Source organism: Anomaloglossus baeobatrachus, chromosome 6 (assembly GCF_048569485.1).
Source record: "Anomaloglossus baeobatrachus isolate aAnoBae1 chromosome 6, aAnoBae1.hap1, whole genome shotgun sequence".
Classification (NCBI taxonomy): Eukaryota; Metazoa; Chordata; class Amphibia; order Anura; family Aromobatidae; genus Anomaloglossus; species Anomaloglossus baeobatrachus.
The window spans coordinates 381,294,981-381,314,349 of NC_134358.1; the positions used below are offsets into that span (position 1 = coordinate 381,294,981).

The 19,369-nt window shown below is 45.2% G+C and overlaps 1 protein-coding gene across 1 annotated transcript in view; it reads left to right on the forward strand.

The window, feature by feature from the left end:
* The window catches only part of TRANK1 (tetratricopeptide repeat and ankyrin repeat containing 1), a 276,987-nt gene that overhangs the window by 215,427 nt on the left and 42,191 nt on the right, over window positions 1-19,369 (forward strand). Inside the window, exons 18-20 of the mRNA XM_075315070.1 lie at window positions 5,805-5,893; window positions 6,357-6,460; window positions 7,894-8,026. Of these exons, the coding sequence (XP_075171185.1) occupies window positions 5,805-5,893; window positions 6,357-6,460; window positions 7,894-8,026 (326 nt within the window). The remainder of the gene's footprint in view (window positions 1-5,804; window positions 5,894-6,356; window positions 6,461-7,893; window positions 8,027-19,369) is intronic.

A 19,369-nucleotide genomic window follows, 5' to 3' on the forward strand; every position in this document is an offset into this window, starting at 1 on the left:
CTGTGGCAGAACCATTCTCACATTTCAGAATACCGAGTTTGATTTCGGTTGTGGTATTTTTCAGCAGAACTACTTGATACTCTTGGATTCTTTTACCATCAAAGTGGAGACAATAGGGATCTTTGCTTTGAAGTTTTTCAAAAATTTTGGTTTTCATTTTCTGTCCTTCTGAGATAATTAGTCTCCAGACACCAGACTGACTTGGAACCGGTACATCATGACCTTGTTCAGCAATGGTTGCAAGCACTTTATTTGCTTTATGTGTAGAAATGTTGTTTTTCAGTACCAGTAAACTCGCTGTTGTAGTGCTTGCTCTTTTGTATTTTGGTGTGCGTTCAGGAGAAGATGACGCGGAAGAAGAGGTTGGCTTTGGAGTCTCGGGTAAAGATTTAGAGACAGTATCATGTGTGGGTTGCGATTGCGAAGTGCTGGTTTGAGCTTGAAATATTGATAGTCGGATTCGTTTTCTTGGATGAATTGATTCCAAAGGAGCTTGTTTGAGCGTCAAATAACCAACCTTGCCTCCACTCTCAACTTGCCTCAGGTAGAGCTCTTTATCCTCCGAGTTTTTCCATTCTCCATTAACGTTGGTGACATCAAATAACTGAGAAAGTGTTGCAGTGAATTTATCAGAAGGTTTCTTTTTGTTTTTGTCATTTAGATCAATCAGACGATTGAGTTTCTTTCTGATGAGTGCACTGGATAAAAGTGGGAAGTCTAGAGTTTCCCTCCAGAGCAATTCTATTTCCATTATCATATTTTTTAATTCGATCCAGTCGCCGTTTCTCGCTGTTGAACAGAAAACTGAAGTTTCCAAGAATTTGGCAGTTCGTTGGCATCCGCGTGAGATTGGAGAGCTTTTCAACATATGGAATACTTTGATTCAAATTAATCGTTTTTTTGAAAATTTTGAAATGAAAAAGAGGGGGAACTTTTTTGAATATTTTACAAAATTGATGATACTAATGTCATTTGAATGCAATTGTTCCTCGAATGTAAGGGGTTTCATTTTCGTTTTGCAAAATTTTTAAAATAGTCATCACACTAATGGACATGCCGCCCCAAGGCAGCCGACACATGAGCGGTGATCTGCACCGTACTGGCTTCATCTTCATCGGTGCACTCCTCATGTGCTGGTTGCCTGAAAAACTGGCTTGAGATTGCCTATCCTGGCCAGAGGGGATAGTCAGTGTGACATTTTGAGAGACATTTGTTATTGTAAACGAGCATACAACTTGTAATAATCAATACATAAAATTGCCAGAACTTTGGCCAAAAAAAATAAACACACAACCTTAAATTAAAATCTCCTAATTTTCCTTTAATGTGTTCAAGCCTTGTCACTTCGTAAGCTTAAAGGATTATTCCCATCTCCAAGATCCTATCCCATTATATAGTAGGTAGCAAATACCACCAATTACAAATGTAGTATAGTTCTACTGATTAGCTGTCATTTACCTCATGCGCAGGGCATTGCAGGATGTTTGGTATCCATGGTTACGACCATGTGTATAGTCAGTTAGTAAGTTGCTCGTGGTCATAACCATGGATGCCTAAGCTGCAATACCCTGCACATGAGGTAAGACACATGGCTATATCAGGAGAACTATACTACATTTCTAACGAGATATTTTCTAATATTATTATTACACAGCAAAAAAGGGCAACAATGTTTACCTGCCCAGGCCACAGAAACAAATGCACTCACTGATGGTGCAACCACTCACACACTGCCAATCCATGGAGGGGGTGATTGCTTAGTATTAAAATTGCACACAAATGGCTTGTATAGGGCGCCGATCACACAGGTAGGTGCACAGGGTTTGGCTTACAGCCTATTGATGACACCCATACTATTAGACTAGGCTGGCTGCCCAGCACTATATAAGTGCACCACACCGTAACGGGAACCCTATAGTTTACAAGGCCTACATTAATGGGCTTGGTTGCATCCTGTGGAAAGATATGATAAGTGCAAAAAATATATATATAATATATATGAGGTATTATTTGATATTTTGGCCAAAATATTGAAGCCAACAACCCAACATCAGGGGTCCTCACGCTTTTGAGTCCCTACACTAAATTTAAAAGCTAAAGAAAGAGGAATTATCCCCCCAAAATTCACAGCAATATTATTATTACACCTATTGCATATTGGCATAGGATCTTGGAGATGGGAATAATCCTTTAAACAAAATAGAGCAGTTTGGGGACGTTTATCCAGGGGTGGGATTCAAATTTTTAACAACCGGTTCTCTGTAAACCCCGCCTATTTGAAAACCACATCCATTCTGCAACCGCGCCTATTTTGTTAGCCACACCAATTTTGACGTACTTCACCCGGCCATTTTTTGCAATTTTGACCAGGTGATAACTTTGGAACGCTTCAACGAATCCCAGGGATTCTGAGATTGTTTTTTCGTGACATATTGGGCTTCATGTTAGTGGTAAATTTAGGACAATATTTTTTGCGTTTATTTGTGGATAAAATCAGAAATTTGGCGAACATTTTGAATATTATGCAATTTTCGAAGCTTGATTTTTTTTTTTGCTCTTAAAGGGGTGGTTCACCCATATTTTTTGTCTAGATCGATATTATATTGAGAAACAATGTTTCTCTCAAATACCTTGTGTTGTCAATAGTGCCTGTGAGAGGCGCTATTGCAGACCGCTGCTCCCCGTCCAGTGACGTCACCGTCCAATGCTGCCTCGTCACATCCGTGCAGCCAGCTGCATTCTGAGCCCATCTGCTCCCTGCTCCTCCTCCCTCCTCCCTCACAGCACGTCTCTTGCTTGCAGCGTTCTGCGAGGAGAGAGGAGGGAGGGGAGAGCAGGAGACGCGCCGTGCTGTGCTAGGAGGGAGGAGGGAGGGGGGAGCAGGAGATGCGCCGTGCTAGGAGGGAGGAGGAGGGGGGAGCAAATGGGCTGTGACAGCAGTGAAACACCGCTCACAGCTCAGAGTCTGGAAGACTGTAGCCGTCTGCACGGATGTGACGTGGCAGCATTTGACAGGTACGTCACTGGACGGGGAACAGCAGTCTGCAATAGCGCCTCTCACAGGCACTATTGACAACACAAGGTATTTGAGAGAAACATTGTTTCTCAATATAATATCAATCTAGACAATAAAAAATATGGGTGAACCACCCCTTTAAACCAGCGAGACATATGACACAAACTAATAAATAACATTTCCCACATGTCTACTTTACATCAGCACAATTTTGGGAAAAAAAATGTATAAGGAAGTTATAGGGGTTCAAAATTTGAGCAATTTCTCATTTTTACAACAAAATTTACAAAGCCACTTTTTTTAGGGACCACATCACATTTGAAGTGATTTTGAGAGGTCTACATGACACAAAACACCCAAAAGTGACACCATTCCAAAAACTGCACCCCTCAGGCTACTCAAAACCACATTCAAGAAGGTTATTAACCCTTCAGGTGCTTCACAGGAACTAAAGCAATGTGGAAGAAAAAAAATGAACATTTTACGTTTTGCAACAAAAATGTTAATTTAGCCTCAAATATTGCATTTTCACAAGGGTAGCAGGATTAAATGAACCCCAACATTTGCTGGGCAATTTCTTCTGAGCACACAAATACCTCATGTGGCGAAAAACCACTGTTTGGGCGCATGCCAGGACTTGGAAGGGAAGGCGCGTCATTTGACTTTTTGAATGGAAAATTAACTGGAATCGTTAGCCGCACCATGTTGCGTTTGGAGAGTCTCTGATGTGCCGAAACAGTGGAGCTCCCCCACATGTGACCCCATTTTGGAAAGTAGACCCCCCCCCATTGGCATAAAAAAAATCAGGACGCACGCACGGATGTGCTGCAAAAAGGAAGGGGGCTAGATGGGGTGGAAAAAAGTAGTCCTGTCCAAAGACGAGTACGGCTGCAGGACGCTTGCTGATCAGGTACCTAATTGTTCAAGTTTTGTTTTTGTTTTTTGTTTTTTTATTTGGGGTGCACAAAAAAAAGCAAAAACTCAAGCAATTACGTACCTGATCAGCCAATCATATAGCTGATCAGCGCTTGGCGGCAAGCAGGCGGGGAAGGGGGGAGGGAGGGAGTGGGAGGTGGGATTGGGGAAAGCTAGAAAAGAGCTACGAACAATACTTACGGGATGGATCAGAACAGCAGCAGGATCACACGAGAGATGGAGGCAGCAGGTGGGGGGCAGCAGCAGATGGGTGGAGCAGCGGTGGATGTGAGAGGGCAGCGGCAGCTGGGAGAGGGCACAGCGGATGGATGGGCGGCGGTGGATGGGAGAGGGCGGCGGCACATGGAGGGGTGAAGGAGCGGAGGATGGGAGAGGGCGCAGCGGATGGAGGAGCCGCAGAGGATGGGAGAGGGCGCAGTGGATGGAGGAGCGGGGGAGGAATGGAGAGGGCAGAGCGGATGCAGGAGCGGCGGAGGGAGTGGGGAGGGTGGGAGGTGAGATTGGGGATAACTACCTTACAGGATGGATCCAGGCAGCAGGATCACCGCAATTGGAGAAGGCAACAGCTGAAGGAGGCAACAGCTGGAGGAGGCAACAGATCAGGGAGGGTGAGAGCTGGGAGAGGGGGCAGCAGATGAAGAGGATGGGAGAGAGGGGGCAACAGATAGGGGAGGGGGGCAGTGGCTGATGGGGGAGAACGGTAGCAGATGGAGGGGGACAGCAGATGGAGGAGGGCGGCGGCGGATCGGGGGCAGTGACAGCAGTGGCGGCGGCTGAAAGGGGGCAGTGGCTATAACTTACTGATGGGGCACGCACAGGGATCGCTCTCCTCAGCTTCCACGGACGGAGTGAAGTTGATGGGAGCGGTCACCAGCCCCAGATCCATGGTGATAGGAGAGATCAGTCACAAGGCCGGTCTCTCCTTTCAGAGCTGGGGGAGGGTGAAACAGAGGTCACTCAGCTCCAGCGAATGATCAGTGCTATAGCTGCACTGATCATGGCTGGATATCAATGTTTCAGGCATTTCAATGGTTGAAACATTACATTGGCTGTCATTGGCTAAGCGGCGTTCGTCAACCAATCACTGCCTCTGTAGGTCCAGGGGGGAGACACCACACCTCCTGAGGTCAGGCAGAGGTCCCCTCTGTTTTGTAAACCGATCGCACTCACCGGGGCCGCGATTTCGGTACTGGGTATGTCATGGGTTTTTAAGTATCAGGGAGCAATGACGTACCCAGTACGTCATGGGTCGCTAACTAACACAAATGAGTACAGAGAACCGGATCGCCGGAGCCGTCTATTGCCGGTTCGCGGAACCGGCTGCTATTTTAAGAACTGGTTCGCCCAAACTGGAAAGAACCGGCTGAATCCCACCCCTGCGTTTATGCATCCACTGGCAATCACCTTCATCTTAAATACCAAACAGGCTTTTCACAGGATCCAATAAGATATTAACATTTAGGATTGTAGATAAGAAAGTAACTATATCTCTCCAAGAGAGGTTACTAACCTGGCACTCCCATATCATATACAAACGTCTGCCTCTAGAATCCCACATCTTGGGCATCTGTCTGTCTTCCTGCGCTGTCCTCTCCTCCTCCTGTTACTCTAATATCTCAACTCCATTTTGTGATTTGGGCCTGTCAAAATCAGAGCTTTTCCACCACTGTAGACCGCCATACTTCCTCTGACATGCAGTACAGTATAACGTTATTTGTCACCCAGTTACAGCAGGGTTATAGATTGTAATCTGAGATCCAGACTGAGCTCGCTCTAGAGCGGCTGTAGCCTATCCAAATACTCTTATTTAGATAGTACCATGGCCTCTTTTTTTTGTTTTTTTTTCTTTCAGATCTTGATGATAACATGTTTGTGAAAACATCCACTAAAAAGGAATGGATCTCTCAAGGAGATTACTATGCAAGCCACCAGTGTTGGAAGGTACTTATGTTAAGGCCTACTTGTGTTCATTTTGTTAATAAAATAATCTGTATAAAATGGATTTATAACAAGGAAAAAAAATTGCATGAATAGGTAGTGTACATCACTTACTTGGCTTAGGAAATGGGAGCGGAAGGTGGGGGCAGGACATTGTATTATGCTTCTGTACTCCTTCTATAAATCTATGAATGTATTATTTTTTAATAAATTTACAAATGCCAAGGCGTGTCCCTAAAAAAACACTGCATAAAAAAAGCTGTTTTTCAGTTGGAGGACACCATGGTGCTGAAAGACTCATATATTAGTAAGAGCCAGCAAATCATGTCCACCACATGTTTTTAGAAAGAAAGATAAAGTGAATATCCCCGATTAAATATAAAATTCCTCAGAGAAAGTATTATTTAAATAGTGACTGATGTCTTAGCTCTGTACACCTTTTAAGAACAATGTTGTATACTTTCAGGTTGCGGCAAAGTGTTACCAAAAAGGTGGCGCAATGGAAAAAGAAAAGCTTGCATTTGCCAATGATGAAGTATTAAATCTGCAGACAAAGAAAGCCAGCGCAAAGTAGGCCTAAATATTCTCTATTTCAGCTTCACGCCTTCACTTTCAGAACAGGAAGGGTACGTGCACACGATCAGGACATGCTGTGTTCTAGACACCACATGTCTTCTCCTGCAGAGACACCAGTGTTGTCCGCAGGAGTGTCTGTGCGCACAGTCGGGGTTCTGGGCGCAGCGGATTTTCACTGTGTTCTCCAGCCAAGAACAGTCGCGTCTCCGCAAGGATATATTGATATGCTGCAGCTCAGAAAGCTGCACCCGCAGGTCAGTTCACAGAGCATCTAAAAGAAGCACAGTGGGCATGAGATTTCTATAAATTCCATCCACTGTGCTTCTACTGTACAACGCAGTGTTTTTCACTTGGAAAACATGGTCCGTCCATAACGCTGCGGACACTGTTCATGTGCACGTACCCTTACATGATGACATTAAATGTCATGGTACAAAGTTTATGAGATATCATTAAAGTTTATTACATCCCTCACATTTTTGCCCTTTTTTTTATTATATCTATTCATGGGACAACACTGAAGATATGACACTTTTGTTGCCAGTTGTTTAGATATAAATAGTTGTGTATTGAGTTATTTAGAGGGCACCAAATTTACACTGTCATACAAGCTGTACGCTGAACATTGTATCAAAGACCAAATATAAACTCGCGAGTCAACAGCAGCAAAATTAATATCTAATGTGAAATCATAATGGAAAAAATAGAATTGTGCTATATACTAGACTATAAGAGGAAACACACTATATACACATGAATTTAAAAGAAGAAAAAATGTGCTAACAAAGCCAATATAGAATGAAATAATTTTTATTAAGATTAAAAACAATGAATGGTAATACTACAAATAGCCACAAGATGGCACCATGTTCAAAAACAATTGTCAAGCTGGTAATAATAATATATGATACAAATAAAGGGAGTCTTGTCAGGACATTTTTGCTATGTAATCTGAAGCCAGTATGCTGTAAGTGTTAACATGCAGTTTACCGCCAACCGTCTCTTATCACAAAGTCTGTTTTCACCTGCCTATGATCTTCGTGCAATATTATACTGAATACTGGGCCTGTGCAATTTAATTATTTTGGTGCAATAATGAGTTAATTCTTGTAGTATTAATGAATTTGTGCAATTGTTACATTTATTTGTATCATATATTCTTATCACCAGTTTGACAGTTGTTTTTGAGAGTGGTGCAACCTTGTGGCTATTTGTGGTATTGCCATTCATGTAATCTTATTTTATTCCAAATTGTTTTTTGAGCACATTGTTTCTTCTTTTGAATTCAAATCAAATGTATCAGTGTCAAACCTTCAGTGTGTGTGTGTGTGTGTGTGTGTGTGTGTGTGTGTGTGTGTGTGTGTGTGTGTGTGTGTGTGTGTGTGTGTGTTATATATAAAATATTTTTATTTTTTTTTTACCCTCAGGGTAAAACCTTTGGAATACTTGAAGCTCGCCAAGACTTATCTGGAATGTAGGGAACCAAAACTGTCCCTTAAATGCCTGATGAGGGCCAAAGAATTTAACCTCTGTGCAGATCTTTGCAAGCGGCTGGAAAAGGTATTACTGTATTCTGGTTGGGTCATACATGTTATTTTGCAGTGTATCAAGACAGAGTTTAAGGCCCTGTGCGCACTTACCGTTTTTTCCTGCGGATTTCCTGCGGTTTTGCTGTATGTTTCGCTGCCGAAAATGTTCATAACAGCTCTGCAGTGAATCACCAGCAAAACCTATGGAAAAAAAATGCTGTGCGCACTATGCGGAATTTGACAGCTGCATGTTTTGCTGCGGGATTCCCGCAGCAAAAACAATTGCATGTCACTTCTTTTCCGCACGTCGCTGCGGGATTTCACTCCATTGACTGCAATGTAATCGTGAAATCCCACAGGGAATAACGCAGGCATCTAATTCTGTGCGGTTCATTGCATTTTCCTGCGTTATTCCCTCCGGTATTTCACGGTTTACCTGCGGTAATGTACATCGCTTGCCTGCAGTTTGCAGGGAAGTGATGTCATTATGACAGGAAGAGGAAGCGGAGCAGAGAGTAAACACACACACACATATCACAGACACACACAGACATCACAGACATAGAACACAGACACAGACATATAGAATACACATTAAAAGCAAACGGAAATATAGAAAAAAAAACACGTGTGCTCCGACGTATTTTTACCTTCCAGCCGAGGTAAGCACACAGCGGCGGTCCGGTATTCTCAGGCTGGGGAGGGCGAGGGGCAGGGTTAATGTCCCCCGCCTCCCTCCCGCAGCCGAGAATATCAGCCGCAGCTGCCCCGGGACTGCCGCATCCATTATGCGGCAGTCCCGGAGTGTCCCTGGCTCTTCCTGCTGCCGTGATGCGGTGGCAGTCAGGGTAATATAAGTAGTTGATGGTGGCGGATCGCCGCCACTAAGTCCAGGCTTGATCATGACAGCGTCTATGTGACAGCTGACATGATCAACCCGTAAGTAAAGTGAAAAAACACACACACTGAAAAATCCTTTATTTTAAATAAAACACAAAAAATCTCCTGGTTCACCCGTTTATTAATTCCCCCGAAACACACAGCTCCGGTGTAATCCACGTCCTCCGATGCTTGCATCCAGCCGCGACTGACACACTGCTGAAAGCAACGAGCCTGCAGAGGTAATTACCGGTCATTTCCCACGGCCGGTAATGTGAACTCACTACCGAACGTGAGAAATGCAGCGTGTGCTCACAGGGACTCTGTATATCTATCCCTCTATCTAACTATCTCTCTATCTATTCTTCTATCTATCTATTTATCTGTCTGCTATCTAAGAAGGAAATTACTTTTTTTTTTCTCAATGTGCTTTATTGCATTGAATGCATTAAATCACATGTACCAACCCGCACGCGGCAATACCGCGAACAATACCGCGGTAAAACCGCAGCAAACCGCATGCGGTTTTCGGATGCGGTTTGTCGCGGTTTTTTACCACGGGTGCGGTAATCTTTCAGTGCTTGCGGAATTTTCTTGAAAAAATTCCATTTTCCAGTGCGCACAAAGCCTTAAAATTATTTTTATATTGTCTGTATTTACATCATATACTTTTGAGATAAAAAAAAATATTTTTCCCTTTTCCCTGCAAAATAAAAATATATGGCACCTTAATGAAGAAGTGCCAAAAGGACTATTCTGTTTCTAAACCAGAGAACGGTCTGTCTCTCAAAGCAACATATGATCACTTTTTTCAAATCTGCTACTTCTTTGATAACCATAAGTAATTAAGGGGTGTCTTGCCCATAAGGTCTACCTAACAGTTTGAGAAAGCCTACATTAAATGATGAAAATGGTTTTCTGGAAACATCAAAAAGACCCATCAGGAAAGAAACACTATTGAATAAGGGGATGATGTTGCGAGTAGTGATGATTGAACCCGAACTATAAAGATCCGGGTCCGTACCATAGTCTCCATGCAAGGACCCCGAACATGAACTTCTCAGGGAAGTCAGTGTTACTATTCGGGTTCGGCCACCCTGATAAAAGTTAAAAAAAATGTAAAAAAAAAGCAAAACTGGCATTAAAGCAGGACAATTATAATTCCTCTGCGCTGCTGTCACACTGCTTCTAGGTCCGCTTATTAAAGGTCATGAATAATCATTGCTTCCCCCACCCATCCTCTGTGACAGTGTCTGTGATTGGCTGCAGTCAGACTGCTAACGTGCTGGCATCTGTGATAGGTTGCCCTCACACTAGTTGTCTGGGTCCTAATGTGGAGTGTAAAAATAAACAAATAATTGGAAAAAATGGCGTAGGGTCGCCCGTATATTGATACTCAGCACAGAGAAAGTAGACAGCTTGAGGCTGCAGTCCCCAGCTGTGTGTGGTATCTTGGCTGTGTATCAAAGTACAAGGGACCCTATGGTGCTTTTTTAAAACTCTTTAAAAAATAATTTAAAAAAATGGCATGGGTTCCGCCCCAAAATTTTACTAAGATAAAGCAGACCGCTAGGGAGCTACTATTTCCAGGCTGTCAAGGTCCATGGTAATTGTGCCCTTCCCAGCCTAAAAATATAGTAGCCTAATAAAATAGCAGGCCCTAGCCACCCCAAAATTTGTGCATCCATTAGATGCGCCAATCCTGGCGTTGTACCTGGCCCATACCGATTGCCCTGGTGTGGTGGCAATCGGGATAATATAAGAGGTTAATGATATCTGATATTTGTCAAAAAATCATTACTGTCATCAAGCCTGAAGTTAGTAATGGGTAAGGAGCTATAAGACCCCCCACATTACTAATTGTACAAAACACAGAGAACAATTATTTAAAAAGCAAAACAAAAAATAACACCCTCATTCTCCATTTTTATAAAGTCAAAAAACACTTTGGAAGTCCGACATAATCCACAGGCACGATGTCTCACAACGATCCTGGCTCTGCTACATATGAAGTTGCAGTGCTTGGTCACTTTAGAAAATGTGACCTCAGGTAAAGTCAGTGAACTCTATGAACTCGCCGGAGATGAACTCAATTAACTTAATGCCAGATTACCAGCTTAGGCTATGTGCAAACGTCGAGTATTTGGTTGCAGAAAAACTGCATCTCCTGGCGGAAAAACGCATCAAAACCACATTGTGGTTTTTTGGTGTTTTTTCTGTCAGGAGATGCTGATCTGGTGCAGAGATTTGTTGCAGAAATCTGCATTCCCTGACAGAAAAACGCACTGAGAAACGTGATGCAGTTTTGACTCGGTTTTGTGCCAGGAGCTGCTGATTTGGTGCCGAAATTTGCACCTAAAAAAACAGTGTAGTTTTGACAGGTTTTTCTGCCAGGAGATGTGAATGTCTGCCAAATATACATACCCTGGCAGAAAAACGCATCAAAAATGTGATGCGGTTTTTGACACATCTATAATGCGTTTTTCTGCCAGGAGATGCAGATTTGGTTGGGGTTTTTTTGTTCGTAAATCAAATTTTATTGGGTTTCCAATATTAAATCTGGAAATGTACCAGTACATTAATCATTGTATTAGTTATAAACATAAACACAACCAACTCACAATATGCTCCGGTAACTTATTAACTCCCCTGGGAGACTTTATCCTGGTCCATTTCTAACAGGGAAGAGGAAAGGCAATCAAATTCCATCTGGACCAGTTTCACTAAGAGGTAATAAATTGAGTCTGGAGTACAATTCGCAGAAGCTGGGGTCATTGAACCTGCTTCCTCGAGCCATGCAAGAAATTCTGGGGTCTCCCTAGTCATAATCCTTGATGCCCAAGTCTCATCCACCCTTTCCTATGTGCCATGCAGATTTGGTTTTGATGTGGTTTTTCTACCAGGAGATGCGTTTTTCAACCAAATATGCATATCCTGGCAGAAAAACGCACCAAAAACAATGTGGTTTTGATGTGTTTTTCTGCCCGCAGATGCAGATTTGGTGCCAACGTTTGCAACAAATCTTCATCTCCTGGCAGAAAAAAACCCTCAAAACTGTGTTTTGGTGCATTTTTCTGGCTTTTTTTTTTTAATCATAACGGTTTTATTAAATTTCCAGCATATAACAAAGAAATTTGACAATGTCAAACCACATACAGGTAACAATACAAAAACAGAGTACATATAGGGTATATCAACATATCATTGTGGGACATTAAATACCCCTACAGTAAGAACTGGGAATAACTAAGGAAAAACAGGGGGGGGGGGTGAGCAGCCATATAGATAAATCACCTTAGTGAGTCTAGCAATTTCCCTGGGGTTATCTGTCTCAAGGGGTCAGTTCTAAGTTACTTCAAGGTTCAGAGGAGCCTGGTGACTGTTGGGGGTTTGAAGGTTGCGGGAGAGCCGCGGCATAAGGAGAAGTCGCCCATTGTTCCAAAACTGCCTCTTTGTTTTTGAGACTAGAAGCTAAACTCGTTTCATATACCCACTGTAGATTCAGCCTGTCTGTTAGCTCTGTCCTAGTTGGAGACAGCGGGGACTTCTACCTGTAAGCTATACAATGCCTACCTGCAATAAGGAAATGGGAGATAATGGTTTTAAAGGGGTCAGGAATTGTGTCTATACTTATATGTAGAACGGTGAGGGCTGGGAACGGGGGGATCCAGAGACCAGTGACCTCCCGGATCATTTCAAAAACTAAATTCCAAAATTCAAAGGTTCTCGGGCAGAACCACCACATATGACTTAAAGTACCTCTGTGGTTGCAGCCCCTCCAGCACAGAGGGGACATGTTTGGAGAAAAAGTTGCTAATTTGGTGGGGAAATTATACCATCTCAGGTGGATTTTTTTTAGTTGTTCAATATGGTTAAGGCATGAGGAAAATCTTTGGATCCACTTTGAGGCAGAGTGCCAGGCCTGAGTTGGGAGTGGGGAGAAAAGATCCTTCTCCCATTTAAGCATGTAGGGGAGTTGTTTATCATCTAGCGGGCCATTTAGCAATTTATAGACTTATGAGAGGCCCTTAATTTTACTATTTTGAAAGAAGTTTATAATTGAGATGGGGTCAGCTACTAGAGGGGTGGAAAAGATGGGAGCGTAACTGAAAAAATTGGAACAAGCTGTGCCGAGGAAGATTGAATTTCTCACACATGTCTGAGTAAGGAAGTAAAACTCCATCTTTATATAGGTCCGCTAACACCACAGACTCCTTTTTTACCCATGAGGTAAGGTTTAAATTTGGGATGAAGGATTCAAGCGCTCTCAGGGGGATATTAGGTCTTAAAGCTTGTGACACTGTTCCACTCCACTCGCTCCAATTTTTCTTCAGTGTTGCTGTTGTGGGAAGAAGATCGCCATGGGAAGAGGAGGCTAGAATTAACGATTCAATGAACTGTTTAGGGGTGTGACAATTGAGGAATGTTCGATCTGCAACTATCTCTGGTCTAGTTCGTTTTTCCACCAGTCACGGGTCGCCTCCAAAATGGCAGCTCTATGATAGGTTAGAATATTTGGGATACCCATGTCTCCGCTATTCAATGGTGCATGCATACAGCGCAGGGCTATTCTCGTTTTTTTCCCAGCCCAAATGAATTTTCCCATTAGTGAATGGATTTTAGATAGATAGCGGTGTGGGATTGCCAAGGGGAGGCATCTCAGGAGGTAGATGATTTTTGGGAGACATATCATTTTGAAAGTCTGCATTATTGCCATCCAGGACAGAGGAAGCAGAGTGAGGCGGGCAAGTTCATTTTCCAGTGAATTATGTAGAGCGATCATATTTTTTTGAATTATGGTCTTAAGTGGGGCCAATATAATACCCAGGTAGGGGATGCCATCCTCTTCCCACTTAAAGGGGTATAACTGAGATAAGACTGTTTTGGTAGCGGGAGGCAGGAAAAGCGGAAAAATGAGGGATTTATTAACGTTTAGTTTGTAGAACGAGATTTGTGAAAAAGAAGTCAAAATCTCCATTATATGCTTCAGGGACACCACCACATTGGTACACGATAGGATGACATCATCTGCATATAAGCTGATCACATGATACATCTTGTCCGCTTTCACTCCCGAAATCTGCAGACACTCACGGATGGCCTGGGCCAAGGGTTTAATGGTGAGAGCATAAATGATAGGGGAGAGGGGGCATCCTTGACGTGTCCCATTAGTGATTTCAAAGCTCCGAGACATAAACCCGGACGCCAATACCTTAGCATTGGGACTAGAATAAAGCGCCATTATAGCAGATAAAATAGGGCCTTTAAATCCAAACTTATCTAGTACCGATTTCAGGTAACCCCAGTGTACCCTGTCGAATGCTTTTTCTGCGTCTAAGGACAGGAGCACGCTGGGGGTTTTCCTTTTCTCAATTAGCGCGATCAGTTCCAGCATCCTACTTGTTCCATCCTTCACCTGATCTGGAGCAATTAGTTTCGGGAGAATTTTATGAATCCTGGCCGAAATAATTTTTGCATACAATTTTAAATCACAATTCAAAAGGGATATGGGCCTAAAGTTTCCGGGGCTTGCTGGGGGTTTTCCCAGTTTAGGTAAAGTAGTTATTATGGCCTCAAGATTACTTGGCGAGATAGCTGCTGATTCTTGCCAAGAGGAGAAGATTCTCAGGATAAATGGGGACAGAATGTTAGTGAATTGTTTATAATATGTGTTAGTGAGCCCGTCTGGGCCAGGGGCTGAGGTTTTTTTTGCCGAATTGATTGCCTGACGAACTTCTTGTATAGAGAAGGGCAAATTGAGCAATTTTAGCTGATCTGTGGATTACTGGGGGAGGTTAGTGCTATTTAAAAAGGAATTAATTGTGTCTTGGGAGGGCTTTGGGGCGGTGGGGTCATCTTTAACCCCTTCACGACCGCGGGCAGTAAAATTACGTCCTATTTTAACGTGACTCAACGACCAGGGACGTAATTTTACGGCCTAAACTTCATTTGATTGCCGTGGCCATAGCAACGGCTTTCAAATTATGTCCCCTGCTGTTCGCTTGACCCCAGGGGGGTGGCATCGCCACCCCCCATAGGCGATCGATGTGATTGGCTGTTAAAATCTGAACCGCCAACCACATCGTTCGCACTAATTTCAGCAAAAATAATGCCCGAATTAGTGCGAAACTGTGAGATCCTGCTATGATCTATTGTAGCAGCTACAGCAGATCATAGATGGATCTCAAACATGTCGCCCCCAGCCCCTGCAGCACTGATTGGAGCGATCGTGCTATGACGCGCAATCGCTCCTATCAGTGTGCAGTGGTGCGGTGTGATCTGCAGGTGGCCGCCCTCCCCAGGCCTGTGCTGGTCTGGGGACCCTACCCCAACATGTCTGCAGCGTGCACTGGCTGGTACTTTTGGTACCACGCCACCGCTGCTGCTGCCGCCGCAGCCTCTGATGTCACCGCTCCTGCTCCAATGGTAAGTATCCCCCCCCCCCCCCGACGTCCTCTTACCTGCCTTCACGGATCGTCCGAGGTCTTCACTGGCCCGATCACATCTGCCTCCATCGCTGGGTCCTTCTGCTGATCTGTCCAACGTCCTGCCTGCTGCTCGTGTAAAGCTGTCCATCTCACTGCCTTCTTGTTCCTCTGCAGTTCCTCTGGTCAGTGATCCTTTTGGTACTGTGAGTATAACTTTTTTTTTTTTTCCTTTTATCCTGTCCATTTTTACACTTCATCCGTCCGTGCGTCCCGCCAAGCGCTGATCAGGGATGCAGATAACGGATCTGCATCCGTGGTCAGTTTTCAGCGGGACTTTTTTTTCCCATATCCCCGACGCTTCTTGTATCTCATCTGTCCATGCGTCCCGCCGAGCGCTGATCAGGGATGCACACAACGTATCTGCATCCGTGGTCAATTTTTGGCGTGACTTTTTTCCGTATTCGCGATGCTTTTTGTATCGCAGCCGTCCGTGCGTCCCGCCGAGCGCTGATCAGGGATGCAGATAACGTATCTGCATCCCTGCTCAATTTTTGGCGTGACTTTTTTCCGTATCTGCGACGCTTTTTGTATCGCATACGTCCGTGCGTCCCGCCAAGCGCTGATCAGGGATGCACATAACGTATCTGCATCCCTGCTCAATTTTTGCCGTGACTTTTTTCCATATTCGCGATGCTTTTTGTATCGCATCCGTCCGTGCGTCCCGCCGAGCGCTGATCAGGGATGCACATAACGGATCGGTATCCCTGCTCAATTTTTGGCGTGACTTTTTTCCGTATTCGCGATGCTTTTTGTATCGCATCCGTCCGTGCGTCCCGCCGAGCGCTGATCAGGGATGCACATAACGGATCGGCATCCCTGCTCAATTTTTGGCGTGACTTTTTCTTTTTTTCCGTATCCCCAACGCTTTTTGTATCTCATCCGACCGTGTGTCCTGCAGCGGCCGATCAGTGCACCACCGCGTCTGTGCGTTTGAAAAGTTAAATGGCGTTCCTTCTCGTCTGAGCCCCACCATGTGCCCAAACAATTACTTTCCACCACATATGAGGTATCTACATACTCCGGAAAAATTGCACAATACGTTTTATGGTGCATTTTTTCCTGATACCGTTGTAAAAAAAAAAAAGCTACCTGGTTGATACAAAAATTTTGTGGTTAAAAAAAAAATAATAATTTTCACGGTTCAACGTTATCAACTTCTGTGGAGCCACTGGGGGTACAAGGGGCTCACCAAATATCTAGATAAATTCCTTGAGGGGTCTAGTTCCAAAATGGGGTAATTTGTGGGGGAGCTCCACTGTTTAGGCACCATAGGGGGTCTCCAAACGTGACATGGCGTCCGCTAATGATTCCAACCAATTTTGCTGTCAAATGGCGTTCCTTCTCTTCTGAGCCCCGCCATGCGCCCAAACAATTACTTTCCACCACTTATGAGGTATCTGCGTACTCAGGAGAAATTGCACAATACGTTTTATGGTGCATTTTTTCCTGATACCCTTGTGGAAAAAAAAACTACCTGGTTCAAGTGACAGTTTTGTGGTGAAAAAAAAAATTGTATTCATGGCTCAACATTATCAACTTCTGTGGAGCCCCTTGGGGCTCGCTAAACATCTAGATAAACTCCTTGAGGGGTCTAGTTTCCAAAATGGGGTCACTTGTGGGGGAGCTCCACTGTTTAGGCACCATAGGGGGTCTCCAAACGTGACATGGCGTCCGCTAATGATTCCAACCAATTTTGCTGTCAAATGGCGCTCCTTCTCTTCTGAGCCCCGCCATGCGCCCAAACAATTACTTTCCACCACATATGAGGTATCGTCGTACTCAGGAAAAAATGCACTATAAATTTTATGGTGAATTTTTTGCTGATACCCTTGTGGAAAAAAAAGCTACCTAGTTGAAGCAACAGTTTTGTGGTAAAAAAAAAATAAATTTCTTCGGCGCTCCATTGGGAGACCCAGACGATTGGGTGTATAGCTACTGCCTCCGGAGGCCCCACAAAGCATTACACTAAAAAGTGTAAGGCCCCTCCCCTTCTGGCTATACACCCCCCGTGGGATCACGGCTGCTCAGTTTTCAAGCTTTGTGCGAAGGAGGTCAGACATCCACGCATAGCTCCACTGTTTAGTCAGCAGTAGCTGCTGACTATATCGGATGGAAGAAAAGAGGGCCCATACTAAAGGGCCCCCAGCATGCTCCCTTCTCACCCCACTTTTGTTGGCGGTGTTTGTTAAGGTTGAGGTACCCATTGCGGGTACGGAGGCTGGAGCCCACATGCTGTTTTCCTTCTCCATCCCCCTGAGGGCTCTGGTGAAGTGGGATCTTACCGGCCTCCAGACTCTGAGGCCGGGCTCCATCCACAGACCCGGAGATCCTGCTGGATACGGAGCTGGGTACCATCAGGGACAAGGCCCTGCAACATTCAGGTACTCTGTGTCCCCGTGCAGACAGGCACAGACACACTCCAGCGTTGCTGGGTGTTCTAGTGCGCCGGGGACAGTAGCGCTGCGCGCCTGGGTTTTACTCACTGCAGCTTAGCTGAGTGAGTTTATGTGGGGAACTACCGCGCCGGCCGCCATGGAGACAGCGGCGCGGCTGAGACTTGTGGTGCGCCGGGGACTTCGCGCCGACCGTGCTTTTACGACGGCAGCGCTGATAATCTAGTCCCCGGCTTCTGCGGCCTAGTTACGTTCGTTCCCGCCCCCAGCCCTGTCAGTCAGGGCAGGGGAGAGACGCTGTACAGTAGTCAGCGCCGAGGGCTGGAGTCTTATTTACATACTCCAGCCCTCTCACTGGGCACAGTGGGACGCCAGTTTCCCGCTCTTTGTCTGCAGCACGCCCACGGCCCGCCCCTCTTCACAGGACGCCGGCAGCCATTCCTGCACGCAGTCTGAGCTGGAGAACGGACATAGCCCTGGGAGACCCAGACAGGGGATTCTGGCGACCACACAACCGCTATTAAGCGGGCGGTAAGCAGCACCTAAGTGCTGACCCCACTAGTGCCACAGTGTTGTTTTGTGTACTTTTGTTTGTACATATATATATATATTGCACTGTACGGTCGCTTCTTGGCTTATACCCCTATATTGCTCTGAGGAGGCAACAGCATGTCATCCGCAAAAAGCAAGGGTGCCAAGGCACGGGCTTCATATGCTGCCTGTACCGCGTGTGGGGCTGATCTACCGGCAGGTTCCACTGACCCCCATTGTGTGCAATGTTCGGTCCCTGTGCCACTTCGTCAGCCGGAGTCTATGCTAGTAGTGGCCCAGGCAGAGACGCCTGTGAACCCTGCCCCGGTGACGGGGACAGAGTTTGCAGTTTTTGCTGATAAGATGTCTGTGACTATGACAAAAATTCTAGAAACCTTGCAGTCCAGGCCGGTCACTCAGACCATGGGCACTGCTGATTCAATGTTCCCCGGTCCCCCTCAGTTGGAACTAATCCGTGCTCCAAGGGGGTCCCAGGCATCACAGGCTGAAGGCTCTGACTCGGACGACAGTCCCAGGCAGCCTAAGCGAGCTCGCTGGGAGAGACACTCGGCGTCATCACGCTGGTCAGGGTCTCAGCGAGAGGATTCTCTGTATGATGAGACAGAACTAGGTGATCAGGAGTCTAATCCTGAGACTGCTCTCAACCTGGATACCCCTGATGGTGACGCCATGGTGAATGATCTTATAGCGGCCATCAATAGACTGCTGGATATTTCTCCTCCAGCGGAGGATGCAGCAGCACAGCAGGAGAAATTCCATTTTAGGTATCCCAAACGTAAATTGAGCTCTTTTCTGGACCACGCGGACTTCAGAGAAGCAGTCCAGAAACACCATGCTTCTCCAGATAAGCGTTTCTCCAAACGTCTTAAGGATACACGTTATCCCTTTCCCCCTGACGTGGTCAAACGCTGGACCCAGTGTCCAAAGGTGGACCCCCCAATCTCCAGGCTTGCGGCTAGATCCATAGTTGCAGTGGAAGATGGGGCTTCACTTAAAGATGCCAATGACAGACAGATGGACCTTTGGTTGAAATCTGTCTATGAAGCTATCGGTGCGTCGTTT